The sequence below is a fragment of the Oreochromis aureus genome, linkage group 16 (assembly GCF_013358895.1).
Source record: "Oreochromis aureus strain Israel breed Guangdong linkage group 16, ZZ_aureus, whole genome shotgun sequence".
NCBI lineage: Eukaryota > Metazoa > Chordata > Actinopteri > Cichliformes > Cichlidae > Oreochromis > Oreochromis aureus.
In genome coordinates this window covers 33,395,153-33,408,551 of record NC_052957.1, presented here as the reverse complement: position 1 = coordinate 33,408,551, position 13,399 = coordinate 33,395,153, and the positions used below count along the sequence as shown (strand labels likewise).

At 42.6% G+C, this 13,399-nt stretch overlaps 1 protein-coding gene across 6 annotated transcripts; it reads right to left on the bottom strand.

Moving 5' to 3' along the window:
• Positions 1-5: 5 nt before the first annotated feature.
• On the bottom strand, positions 6-13,109 carry pknox1.1 (pbx/knotted 1 homeobox 1.1). 6 transcript variants are annotated; one of them, XM_039600116.1, is made up of 11 exons: positions 12,979-13,109; positions 11,521-11,633; positions 6,243-6,373; positions 5,678-5,849; positions 4,732-4,932; positions 4,389-4,539; positions 4,184-4,281; positions 3,663-3,791; positions 3,498-3,574; positions 2,835-3,001; positions 6-1,854 (listed from the first exon to the last, which is right to left on the bottom strand). In XM_039600116.1, the coding sequence occupies exons 2-11, from the start codon at positions 11,569-11,571 to the stop codon at positions 1,673-1,675; spliced, it is 1,359 nt and encodes a 452-aa protein (XP_039456050.1). In that variant the 5' UTR covers positions 11,572-11,633; positions 12,979-13,109; the 3' UTR covers positions 6-1,672. The 6 variants fall into 6 exon arrangements, with proteins under 6 accessions (XP_039456050.1, XP_039456052.1, XP_039456051.1 ...); XM_039600118.1 differs by having other exon boundaries at positions 4,422-4,539; positions 12,979-13,108; XM_039600117.1 differs by lacking the exon at positions 12,979-13,109 and adding an exon at positions 11,968-12,883.
• Positions 13,110-13,399: the final 290 nt, after the last annotated feature.

The window sequence follows — 13,399 nt, the reverse complement described above, 5'->3', positions numbered from 1 at the left end:
GGACGGCAGAGTTAGGCATCATTTATTCCAAAATAGAAAGCTCTAAGGCAAAACAGACGAGCGAGAAGTACAAGAGAAAAGTGAATGCTTCATAAAAAGCTAGACAGAGGTGACAAACAGAGCTCAGCGAGGGCAACGTGTAGCCATTAAACCCTCAGGCTGAATCAAATGAACAAAGTTAACTTTACAAGAGGGATAAAAACCAGGTTACTGCAACTACTTACAAACAACTGTTTTACAGTACAGCATTACAGTTATTTAAACAAGAGGCACCCCAATATGTGCAGTAATGTCAAACTGATGGAGCTTTCAGATCCTTCACTGTGTGTGTGTGTGTGTGTGTGTGTGTGTGTGTGTGTGTGTGTGTGTGTGTAGTGGGGTGGGGAGTCATGGTCGCAGCTGCAGCCCTTGGGCTCATTCCTTCAGGAGGGCAATGACTCCAAGTTTCCAGCTGCTCCGTTTTCAATGCAACAGCATGTATGTAGCGTGTACATAAAATAAAAGCTAAATGCGTGCAAAAAGTCCACTGCTTCTTATTGATGGAGTTCGTAACCCCTCCTGATTGTGTGGTTAGCATAGTGTTCTGGATTGTGCATTTTAGAAAGTGACACCTACGCTACTACTGTAAAATGGTTAAAAGACATAATGTATGGTATACACATTGTGGGCCAAATTTGGAGCTGGATTAAACAAAGACGGGAACGCGGCAGTCGCTTTGCTGCTGGAGAGGGTTCCCGTGATACTGCAGTACACAAAGTAAAAATATGCTTTACGGAGCCACAAGTGTTCCACTGTTTAGTGTCTTTTTGGCCAATTTCTCCAAGGGTCATACTTCCTTTTTGTGCTTCTTGGTAAGATTTATTTTAGAAAAGAACACAGATAAGGCCTTGTTAATATTTTAAGCTTAAAACCAATTTAAATAGTAATTTTCATCAGCATTCAATTCCTTTTTCTGTTTTTTAGAAAACTTCAAAAGAACCCTGGAAAACAGGGTCACAGCATTTATTATGAATCTGTACATAAATATTTCTTACAAAACAGGAGAACACAAAAATGAAACCAAAAAAAACAAAACAATCAAAAACACTCATTTCATATTTTTGTATAGAAAAATAAGCATCTCTCCTCTAATTTACTTTTAATCTCTCCACCTGTGCTCCACTCTGCCTGCAGGGGGCAGTGTGAGCCATGGAGTCAGTCATAAGAGCACACACGTCTACTTAAAACACAAGCATGCAAAAGTCAAGACAAACCAGAGATACAAGAACAAGACAGAAGTGGTCTCATCCAAAACGACAATCTAGCTGGGAGCAGGGCGGGCGAAGGGGGGACAGGGGCGGGGCCAAAAAAAGTCAACATTTATTAACGGAGTATACAAACTTGTCTCAGGTGTTTTTAACACTTGGTTTTTTTCAGTTTGATTTCATCTTTTTGAGCTTAAATATACAAAAAGTGCACTCACCTACATCATTTATATAATAAAAAACTGTTTGCGAAATGACACTCCTGACATACACGTGCAGCAACAACCGCCGTTCAGCAGGGTGGAGGCTTGGAAGAGTGCAGGGTCCATCCCAGTGTGTCCTGTGCTCTGTGGAAATCAAACGGACGCACCTCTGTTCTGTCGAACTCATTTTGTGTGTCCTCTGCATGTGGGGGGGGGGCTTGTCCTCTACTGCAATGAGTTGCTATTGTCCAGGCCCAGCCCCGCCATGTCCGCGTCATTGTCCTCATCTCCGCTGTCCCCTGACTCGTCTTCACTGTGGCCTCCCAGCATCACCTGCTGTACTGCCAGCGTGGCACCGTCTGATGTCAGGCTCTGCAGACCCTCCACGTTCATCGTCACCATTGTACCTAAAATATTGAGACAGTTTTTTAAAAGCTTATTACCAAAGAAGGCAGAAGGAAAAAGCTGTGGCTGGAAACTCCTGACACGAGTCACCAACATGTCTCGTTGTTTTCCAGGAAATGACAAACGTTTACTTTGTGCGCTTTTATTCTGCTTTATCAACGAGTCATGTAAAACACTCATCCAGTATGATTTTACAGTTTTGTTTTTTGTTGAATTAAAATTGTATTTGTTTGAATCTGCCTTGCAGCCTTGAAATAAAAATGGTTTTTCCTCTCACTATATAAAGTAGAAGAGCTGCTGTGAACCTTCAGCATCTGCTTTATTTAAACTAAAACTGTATCAGACCAAGTTCACGTCTTTACTTAACAGTTCATCTGTTTAACTTCTGTAGTCCAGATTTTTTGCAGTGTAAAACAAACAGGGGTGGACAGAGCAGCTTACAAAGTTCGCTGTTCTTCATGCTGGAGCTTGTTGATCAGGTGGTTTGCTCAAGGACTCCTGCCAGCTTTTTCCTAGTAAAACTTCCTGTGGCAATCATAGCAACAGCACTGTTGTTTTGGATGCTGGAAAATCTTTTTTCTCTACTCCACCTGAGCGCACTGTCTCTGTAACAGTACCAACTGCCTCTGTGCTTTCCACATTAAACTACTTAATAGTGACACCTGAGTGCTACAGAGGTGTAGATTAAACAAAGCATTGAATCAAACAATTTGTGTCAAGGATTTTTAAACAGTCAAGTTATGAAATGTTGCAGTCCTAGTCACATTGTCAGCAATTTGTTAAAAGCAGCAACATTTGTGATACAGTGATGACATTTGTTGCCAAACTAGAACAACAGAGTTTGTTAAAAGCAGCAGTAGTGGGCAGGAAGTCTGCTGGTATCACTACATTAACTAGTGTGTGTCTGTTTCTCTGCATTAACTCTAATATATGGGCCAAGTACAACAACAAAAGCATCTCGATACGGTGTTGTGCTGCCTACCATCAGGCATGGCAACTTGCTGCTGGGTCCCTCCTCCTGCTGCGATGGAATCAGGCCAGAAGCGCTGCAGTGGCCGGTTTTGAGGCGTCTTTTTCTTGGCTTTGGGCGTCTCTGAAGAGCTGGCATCCAACATGGGCTGCAGGATCCGTCTCCGTGCATTTATAAACCTGCAGACACAGGGTGATGCTGGCTGTACACACCTTTGCACTTCAAACGCTAACAGGTGCTGATTAGGCTCACTGTCAGGTATGGACAGCTGGATTTTACACACCCTGACTTGAAGGACACTGTCTGATGTCCTGTACATATTAAATATACAGTAACCTCCTTAAACTTAAATAAAAAGGGACAATTCCTACCTGTACCTAAAGAAGTTGCAGTTATTAACTTAGGGGAAAGTTAAATATCGTCTTTTTTGTTTTGTTTTCATTAGGCAAAAAAGCAGAGAGGTCAAATGGCAAACTATGGGAACAAGTCAGAGTTTCATGAGTGAAAAGTGAAACAAGACGAGTGAAGAAGAAACCCTCAGCTGATCACAGGAAGCCCCCGCATAATTACCTGGCTGACCAATTATACTGCAACACTACTGCCATCACAAACATTACTGTAAATATGTAGTTATGTAGTTACTGTAGTATTTTCTTGGGCTACAGAACAACTCACCAGTTGTTGACCTGCAGAAGTGTCAGGTTTGTTTGAGTAGCAATCTGCTTCTTTTCATCCTCTGTGGGATACGGATGCTGCACAACAGAACAGGGAAGAAAGGCATCACTATTTTGTAAGGACTTGAGTTTTATACAGGCAGATGGTTTATGCACAAAGACTCACCCCGATGTGCTGGAAGAGCCATGAGCGCATGACATTCGTGGCATGTTTTGGAAGAACACCGCGCTTGTTCTTGGTTGAGTTGTCCTCATGACCAAAGAGGTTCAACTCCTGGTGAAACTGCAGCTGAAGCTGATTACACAGATGTTTGTTTAGCCATCTTTGAATTATCCCAACAGAATGAAAGGTTATGTTAAATTACAATACTGTTAATTCAGCTAACTTTTACTCTGCGTCCCATTTTACTTTTAAATATAGGAACAAATGGTAAATGGACTGATTCTTATATAGCGCTTTTCTACTAACTACTTTACCCATTCACACCCACTCATACAAGCACTTCTATACACAAGTGCAAACTAACTTGCATTCACACATTCACACTCCGATGAGCATCGGAGGGCATGGGGTTTATCTTTTCCGATCAAGCTGATCTGCTCTACCACCTAGGAACAACAAGTGGGAGCAGTAAAATTCAATGACTGATTTCACTTAATAGCATGCCACATAGACAGATGTACTACCTGATTGTTCTGGACGCGTATTGTCCCGGGAGACAGAGCCTGTGTTACCACCTGGCCCTGAGGAGTTACAACTGTGACTGGCTGGTACACAGTCCCGCCTGAAATACAAACACACAGTTTTCTAACCTGCTCAGCTGAGCGCAGAAGACTCGAAGAGTCCTATTGGTACATGCGAATATCTCGGCTACAGTCATTAGTGCAGTACCTGAGGAAGGGGTCGTACGCCAAGATGACATACCTGCGACCACCTGGGTGGGGTTGACAGCTGTCACGGTAACGTTTCCTTGCTGCAGGGCCGATGCTGGAACTACAATTTGACCCTGGGGACTAATGGTCCCTGATATGGAGCTGGGGGTCTGTGTAATAGAGCATGCATACATAAAGTAGGCACATGTATGTTTTCCATGCTGCTAACTCTTATAACGCCATTTTTAAAGTATTCTCTTTTAACTGGCTAATATACCCCAGCAGGGGCACTGATCAGTGGTAGCTAACTCTTCACCTGGGGCGTTTGGTGGTGACGCCTGTAGTTCACCCACACTGCATACCTGAGACTTGGTGGGTGAGAAGCTCTGGGCCTGGCCTTGTACAGGCGAGTATGGGCTTCCTGGGTCACCACTCAGCAGAGTCTCACTGTTCATCTTAGTCTTGAGGCAGGCGATGTAGCGACTGCAAAAGTCCTTGCACAGGTCGCTCACCTTCTCCAGCTCCAGCAGATGGATCCGCAGCACCTGGATGGCTTTCACCATCTTCAGATAGAACAAACGGAAAGAGAGTTCTTAGGCTCAACATCTTTCGGTTTAACAAATATTTACCTGAGGGCCTTTCAGGGAGGTCAAAGGTCACAGCACAGAATCTCCAAGTCAGACTCGACCGCTCAATAATACCCACTGTGGCATCATTTTCACAAGGAATTCTAATTAACTGGTAGAAACCGATGAACAAGCAATACAGCACGATGCCACCCTGTGAAGATTTAATTACTACTTATTTATTGTAGCATGAATGGTCATGATGTCTTTCTCAGTAGGAAAGTAGACCTAAAAGTCTAAAATTTATGCCCTCCTTCACATTTCCAAAGCCATCCCGTGGACCGTCTTTAACGGGCTGATTCTGCCCCCGCAGTCGTTTACTGTCACAAACAACAAGTCTGTGGGCTTCTACTGTTGCTGGCCCTTCAGTCAGCTGCAGAGAAAAGTGAAATCAACATACAAAGAGCTGAAGTGACAACAATGAAAAGTGTCCACCAAAGCCTTTCATGCTGTTCTTGATGATCTTTTATTATAGTTTACTTTTTGTGATTTGTGTTCACCTTCTGTCACTCCTGTTCTTTTCAACCAATCGATATAGCAACATCCCTGTTGAGCTTCAAGTTGTTGGTTATTTGAAAGACAATATGCAAGCGTGTTTGTATAGGTTACATACCCCTCTGCATGTACACAAACATAAATGCTGTGAAATAGGGTTTAGCCTTCTGAAGCAACAATGTCTCACCAAGTTGTCAAGTTCAGGGTCTTCACTGAAGAAAGGTTTCCCCTCCTTCTCTTGATTACGGACAAAATTCTCGATGTCCACATCAAAGCTTGCTGAGGTGATGCATTCAGAGCTCAGCGTGGACTGCTCACACTTCTCAAACAGCAGGGCCAACAGAGGGAACAGAGGATGCCTGAGAAAGGTGCACACACACACACACGCACAGAAAAAGGATCACTTCAGGCTTCAGGCAGCAGGGTTGCATGTCTAATCTGCTGACAACATGTAATTAGGACAACATTTGGAATAAATAATCATGTCTATGCAGGTTTTCATGTATTAAAGATTTGACTTCAGCTCAGGAAGTTAGTTTGGAGGTGAGGATGAAGAGAAAAAGAGGCATGACAGAGAGCAGTGGTGGAGAAGGAAGACTACAGAGGAAGATGATTGAAAAATGCATGTGCAAACTTTTTTCATATATAGTTTGATTTAATTTAAATTAAACAGCTTGCATACACTGTTACTGTTGAGAATGTCTGATTTTCTATTTCTATTTAAACAAACACAAACACACACGCACTCCTACCGATATATGGATGCTTTGTCAGCATCCATGGGTGTCTGTGGCTCTGTTGGTGCCGGGCTGGGCACCTCTCCCAACGTACCCTCCATAAACTTCTGCTCCGAATCACTGTCTACCTTTATGACGCCTTGCATCTGCAGGGAAGGTGAGAACACACAAGAAACAGACAATTACAGCATGGAGCGTTCAAGAGCAAGACGCCATGTGACAACATGTGGCTTAAGGGCTAAATACTGAACTTCATTTCAATAGCACTCCTTTTAAAGTCATAAGCACTTTTCAAGCATAAAGACTATTTTCTGAGATCAACAAGTTACTCACAAATGACTACAGAAAGCCTGGACAACCTGACAGCTCCCCAAAGAGTGTCTACTGCCCCCTGGTGTCAGGCTGCAGTACAGGCCATAAAGCCCACCCTCTCCATGTTAGCAAATGGGGCAGGGCTCAAAGAAAAACAAAAGAAGTTCACCTCAGATTACTAGTACTAGTACTGCCATTAATAGTAGTTGTCATCATGTTGATTTGGGTTCAAAGAGTCACCTTTCTTAGAAGTTTGATTAGCAGCAACAGTTAGAGAAACTTGGGTGTATCTGGAGGCAGAGTTTAGATACTGAGAGAAGGTCTACTGTTTACTTTCCATAACCACAGCCTGCTGTTTCAAACTGACAATAAGGTGTTCTGCAGTAAACTGGACTAACAGAAAGAACCTGAAGTGCTTTTCTACAACATGCCTCATTCACCCAGTCGCACACATTAATTCAACATTTACACACAGTATCTTCAGTGTCAGTTCAGTGTCTTTGAGACTTTGGCATGCAGACTGGAGCAGCCAGCGATCAAACCACAAACCTTCCAACCTGCTCCACCTTCTGAGCCCAGACACCCTGCAGGTGTATGACTAAGCTGGTGACCCTGTTTGGTAAATGAATAAACTGTTAAACTGCCAATAAGGCAGACTTCAATCATCCAAATCAATAAACGACACCAAACAAGAGTCAATAGAAGAATATGCTGTTTGGAAGATTTGGTGAGTTTTGGATGCTGTAATACACACCATGTTTGGAAGTCAAACACCCCAAAAACACCAAACCGACAGTGAAGTTTGGAGGTGAGAACATCATGGTGTGGGGCCATTTTTCAGCACACGGCACTCACACACTTCATATATCTGAAGGAAGGATGAATGGAAAAATGTACCAACATTCCTGATAAAAATCAACTGCAATCTACTAGGATGATGAAGATGTAACGAACGAGGATGTTTTAGCAAAACCGTGATCCCCAAAACACAGCCAAGGAAACTCAGTTGGTTTCAGAGAAAGAAAATACAGGCCCAGCCAATCACACGACCTGAATCCAATTTAAAGATCCATGGAAAGAACTCATGCTTATTTTAGTGCTCTATATAAAGCTTTGTTTTTTAACAAAGAATTTGCATGTCAGCTGTCATCAGAACTGCAGACTGCAAAATATATAAGACGTTCAGAACCAAAGTGTGTCAGGATAATGGAAGGATGATTCTTTGATTACAGGAGTTGCTCGCAGATTTCAGCACCACCCACTGACTGACAAATCATCCAATATGTCTACTCTTTATGCATTCATTCATTTATTTAACCCTGGAGCAAATTTATAGTAACTCTAAAAATGACCTGATTAAAAAAAGAACAAAGGCTAAACTGCCAGATTATTTACCGTCAGTGAAAACTGCAGCTATCTTATGCTGGGCAAACACTGTGCAATTTTTTTCAGTGGCGTTATTCAGCTCCTGCTCAAACTGTACGATTGACTCGCAGGGGTTAGAAGTTCGTAGGTCACGATGCAGGGTCTCACTGCTACGGCCCGATGCATCTGATAACCTGAGTGCTCACACTAAGCATCAATCTGTCTCTCTCTCTCCTCTCTGTCTTTCACTCACACAGACACACACACCACCACCATCAACTGTGCTAAATTGCTAATGAAAAATATTGATCAGGCAGCTGTGATTGAGCAGCAATGACCATCCAACTATTTTCACGGTTGTTGCGGTCGTGATAATTTTGTGAGGCCACATTGAAAAGGCTCAGATGAGCTTTCCAAAGTTCTACAAGTTGTGCCTCCATCGCTTGTGTCCAGATCACATGCTGCACTACTGTGCTGCTCCGTTTTTTCGCCTTCATTTCTGTGTTTGCGCATCGTGAGCGGCTGCGGTGACCCTCACGACGGCCGACAGGATTTCAAACAGGTTTGATTTTCTTATGACCAAACGATTGATGATCGGGAGCTGATAGTGAGGTGTTAATTGCTTCTCGTTACCCCATGTATACTGGGGCACACGATGAAGGCAAAACTCGGGCCGATCACCAAAACGGTCGCACGACTGAAGAATCGGCTCAAAATGGGCCAAAAATCGCACAGTGTATGCCCAGCATTACTGAGGAAGTTCATGAAGGAAAGTCAAACGTATTATATATCCATGTAATTGGTATCATATGTACCATTATCCTCTTTACCTTTAGGGGCATAAACAGTAACTCAGTTTGGGATCTAAGAAAACTGATGATGTCGGCCGTGCTCAGCTTCTGTACATATTAGGGCAACACCTCTCTGATTACTATACATTTAGATTTTAAATAATTTTCTTAATAATTTTCGAACTTAATGTAACACTATTGTGTAAAAGTCCAGAAACACTGTACACTGTTTAAGTGCTGGGTTTCTCCACCTTTTAGGCCTACGGTGGAGATCTGAAGATTTCCCTTTGAAGGAGCTGATGATGAAGCCTGATCCCTGTGATGAACCTCAGTCCTGATGTTTCTAACATGATGTCTGCCTGTGGGTCAAACGAAAATCTGGCACAGGACAGCTGTGTTGAAAGAATAGGAGGAAGTTTCTACAAACCACTGGACCCAAGAATCCAGACCCAGCTTGGCTCTGACAGTCTCCCTCACTTGTTTTTGCCTGAGTAAATGCAGCTGTTGATTTAAAAATAAACGAACTACTACTACTCTGGTACATGTTGTTAAATGAAAAGAAAAAAATTATACTTCGAGGAAACATTCTGCTGATGTGTTTTTAAATGTAAGATCCAATTGAAAGTTTCCATGTTTCCGGGTTTCAGAGTGCTCGGGGAGTCTCCAGTTCTCTTTATGTTAAAATCTCAAAAGGCAACATTTAATTTTTACATAATTACAGTAACGCTGTCTCTGAGGTGTGTATGCAGCTGTCATTTCTCTTGTCTAAAATCAGGGTAACAAAGCTACACTGACTAATTAGTCAAACATCTCGACTATGAGAGCAACACTGGTGCATAACAACAAGTGTGTGTGCTAACTGCAAATCCAGCTAACACGTTAGCAAGGATGAAGGAGGATGTTGTTAGATGTTGTATACAACTATAGTATGGTAAGATGTGTGCCTTTTAATTAAACCAGCGTGGCTCTATTTAACTAAATTTCCTGAGTCGTGAGGAGGAGCAGTAAAACCACCAGCAGGGATGTTAAAACTGAACAACCCTGGCTACATAAAAAGCGCATGGGATATGCTCCTGTTTACATCCTGTGGGGCTGTAGACAGGAGATCAACAACTCCTCCACTAAGAGTCACTACTGCACAGACTGACTCCTGAAGTACAAGATGGCAGCCCTCATAAGTGGGAAATGTTGGCTTCATTTTTGTACATCATGGATAGTCACATTTTTGAGATCATGTATTTCGATGACATCATGTTACTTGGAAAATAACTGCTGTGTATCTGTGGCAGATAGAATCACTTCAGTCTATTTCAGCATAACATTTCCCACACTCAGCAGACAAGCTGTACTATTGTTCAACAGGCTTTGGTGTGAACAGTAAACAGTAGTATAGTTTTTTTCATGAGCACTATTTTGTGGGTTTACATCACTTCCTCTGAGCCTCTCTGCTGATAGGAGACACATTAAAGTGTAAACTCAACCCCATTAAATGAACAGAGTAACAATAAAAAATATATTTTTAAAGAAACATAAAATGGAAAACGCTAACAGATAGTTTCTGATGTTTAATCCCAGCTGCCTCTGTCATGTATCCAACTTTGTGCTTCACGTTTACAATGCATTATGGGTTATTTATGTCAGTCCAGTGTCCTCCTGTGTTTGCTTTTGACAACATTCCCTGAAGTAGCACTAAGCATACTCCTGGGTGGATACATATTAAGAACTGCACATAATCTAAATGCCACTATTTTACCTGACATTGTTTTGCAGGCACCAGAGTTTGCCAATGACTGCACCGAATGTGCGTGGGAGGTACAATTTTATCTTGTTTATGATTACTGTAGCACTGTCCACCTGATATAATGTTAACTGAGTGGTGGAACAGACAGATCAGCACAATGATGTGTTGCCTGTCCTGCTGTGTGCTGAGGTGCTTATATGCATCTCAGCACACTGCTGTGTGCTGAGATGATAATATATTTGGTTGCATCTAACATCTCATACTTTGTTCACAACTGTTAAAAGAAATGGGAAGCTATTAACATCATGATAGAAATATTTTTTTTAGTCCCCCATAGGGTCAAGGGCAGGAGAAAATAAGATGATAATGACTGATTTGTGTTAACAACTTACACTCTCCCATTCGCCTTTGACCTCTAACATCTCTATTAATCTCTTTGTTCAAACAAACTCCTTCAAGGAGCAGATGGCCCCGCCCTCCCATCCCGGAGGTTTCTTCCAACCATGTGACTGCAGCCAACAATGACTTAGATTGAACACAAATAGACCAAAATTGATTGCCTGCGTAGGGAGGAACATTTCTTCTTAGTCATAGTTCATTCTTAGCTCTCAACACCCACAAACTTAGATTTAGACACAAAAATGAAAGATTTCTTCTTAGTCATAGTTCATTCTTAGCTCTCAACACCCACAAATTTCGGCACCTAAATAAAGATGTTTTTAAGTATTTTACAAATATGCATACAGATAAACACTAGGAGGAAATGAGGCTTACAATGCATCACTGATGTCTCCCATACTGAGTTTCAGAGACAAGCTCACAGTGTCAAGATTGGGTTCCAGTGTTACATGCACCAAGTGTTCACGTTATTCTGCTACCAAGGCTGACTTATCACCACTAAAAATAAATTATTAGGCAAAGAGTCCAGAACACTCAAAGTTGTAGCCTGGAATGTTTAGACGTCCCAATTACAAACAGTATCCTGTCTTGCTGTTGTGCTTAATTCTCTTTAGTTAACTAGTATTTCCAAAGAGCAGACTATAGCTCCCTGCAGGTCCAAGCAAAGTTTGTCCCTCTCACCCACCTGCTGCTCTCCCTTTGGGTACTTATCTATGGAGACTGAGTGGGCTGCCATCACGTTCACTGCAGATGCTGCAAACACTGGGGCATTATAGAGTGCAGGGACTGGTGGCCAACCTACACAGTACACACAGTTTCAGTTAGACTGCCTCAGGTGTATGCATATAAGCTTCAAATGACAGAACTGTTCTGATTTCACTATGAAACTATTATCAGTGTTACTGGCTTTGTTAGTTAGGCTGGCATTACTACGGTAAAATACAGAAGTATGGACATAATACTGTTCTCCTTTGTAACACCAAGATGAAAAATGTATACAAAAGTCAGTATTAGAACAGAACTGACAAGGTGCTAATGATATAATCGAATGTTGTGTCCGTAAGCGCTAGAAGCGAGTGCACACTACGGGGTCCAGCGTTACTCTTCTTTGCATATAGCTTATCCAGCTCACCTCTAAAAGCCAAGAAGAGGCTGGTATCATCTAAGGGGTGTTGTACAAATAATAATGCTGGTGTTATGTTAGCGTGTCTTGCAATTGATGTTAACACACCCACCACGGTTTAGCCTTTAGCTCGTGTTAGCTGTGGCAACCGTGGCGGCAAGGGGACATTAAAGTGAAATAAATCCTTTGGGCTAATATTAGCCTACTCTCCTATAACCCGACTAACGTTACTCGTAAACAAAGCAGCCCGACTGGAAAAACGGTCGTTTTCGTACAACTAACAATTATCCAGTAACATTAACGCCACATTTGCGCTAGTTCACGAAGCCAACCTAGGCTTCAGTCAAATAGGCAACCATATGGCCGAGCTAACGTCTTCGACGTAGCTAAGTATTAACTTCAAAGTGTATTCGTGCTGGTAGTGCAACCAAAAGGCAAAGCGCCATATTTAGCGAAGGCAATCGCGGCCAAAAAACAAGCTAGCTAACCAATCTAGCCAGGTACAGAAAAAGACCCTCCTGCGGATTGATACGAAGTAAGCCATTTTACCAAATAATAAGACCGCGTCGGTCGCTTAACAGTATGCATTTTAAATTAAATTATATTTCTTGTCAGCTATATGGAATAATTGGGCAGCAAAGACATTATTAAGTATTGGATTGCTAGCCCGGTTGATCCTAAATTCCTCCCCTTTTCAGTCAATCAATCATGCGGGGACAGCTGCCCTCTACTTCCCCTCCCCTACGTGGTAAAGTGTTGGGCCTCGTTTCTAGCGCTCGCCCTTTGCTTTTCCACAATCCTCCTCAGCCCCCAAAACGCCGACATATTTTTTAACCCCCCCTCCCATGTATACAGTTTTTTTTATCCTTCACAGAGCTCTGCCGCTTCTGTTTCCCCTAAAAAACATCCTCTGCTGCCCTGACTAAGTCCGCGCTCCTCGCCCCGGGACATTTTTGCGTGCGGCCCAGATTGTTTGATTGATAGGGAACGGAAAAAGAGGGACTTTGAGTGACAGCTTACCTGAGTGCCAATCTTCGTCACACTGACAAGCGGCTGCAGCAATCGGGACCCGCAGTTGTCGCGTTACGTCATCGCGCAAGGGCACGCAGGGGCGCAGGACTCATGATTATGTATTAGGTGGGCGGAGACATGACGTCCTGCCTGCGAGTCCTTCTGCGCCCTGCTGTTTTTTTGTCTTAGCAAAAGCTTCCCTCGCTTTATACTTTGTTCCTTTATGTACACACACATCTTCTAATCATCAACATACTAATGCGTGAAACACAGACTGCTGAGTGCTTATTCCTAAACGAATGCGTCTGGGTAATTTGAACATTATGTGCATGCAGGCATGCTAAAGGAGTCAAAATTGTAATCATTAAAATAGAACCACAGATAAACCACTTGCACACTCAGCTCTATTCAAATGATGCCCCTAAGGCAG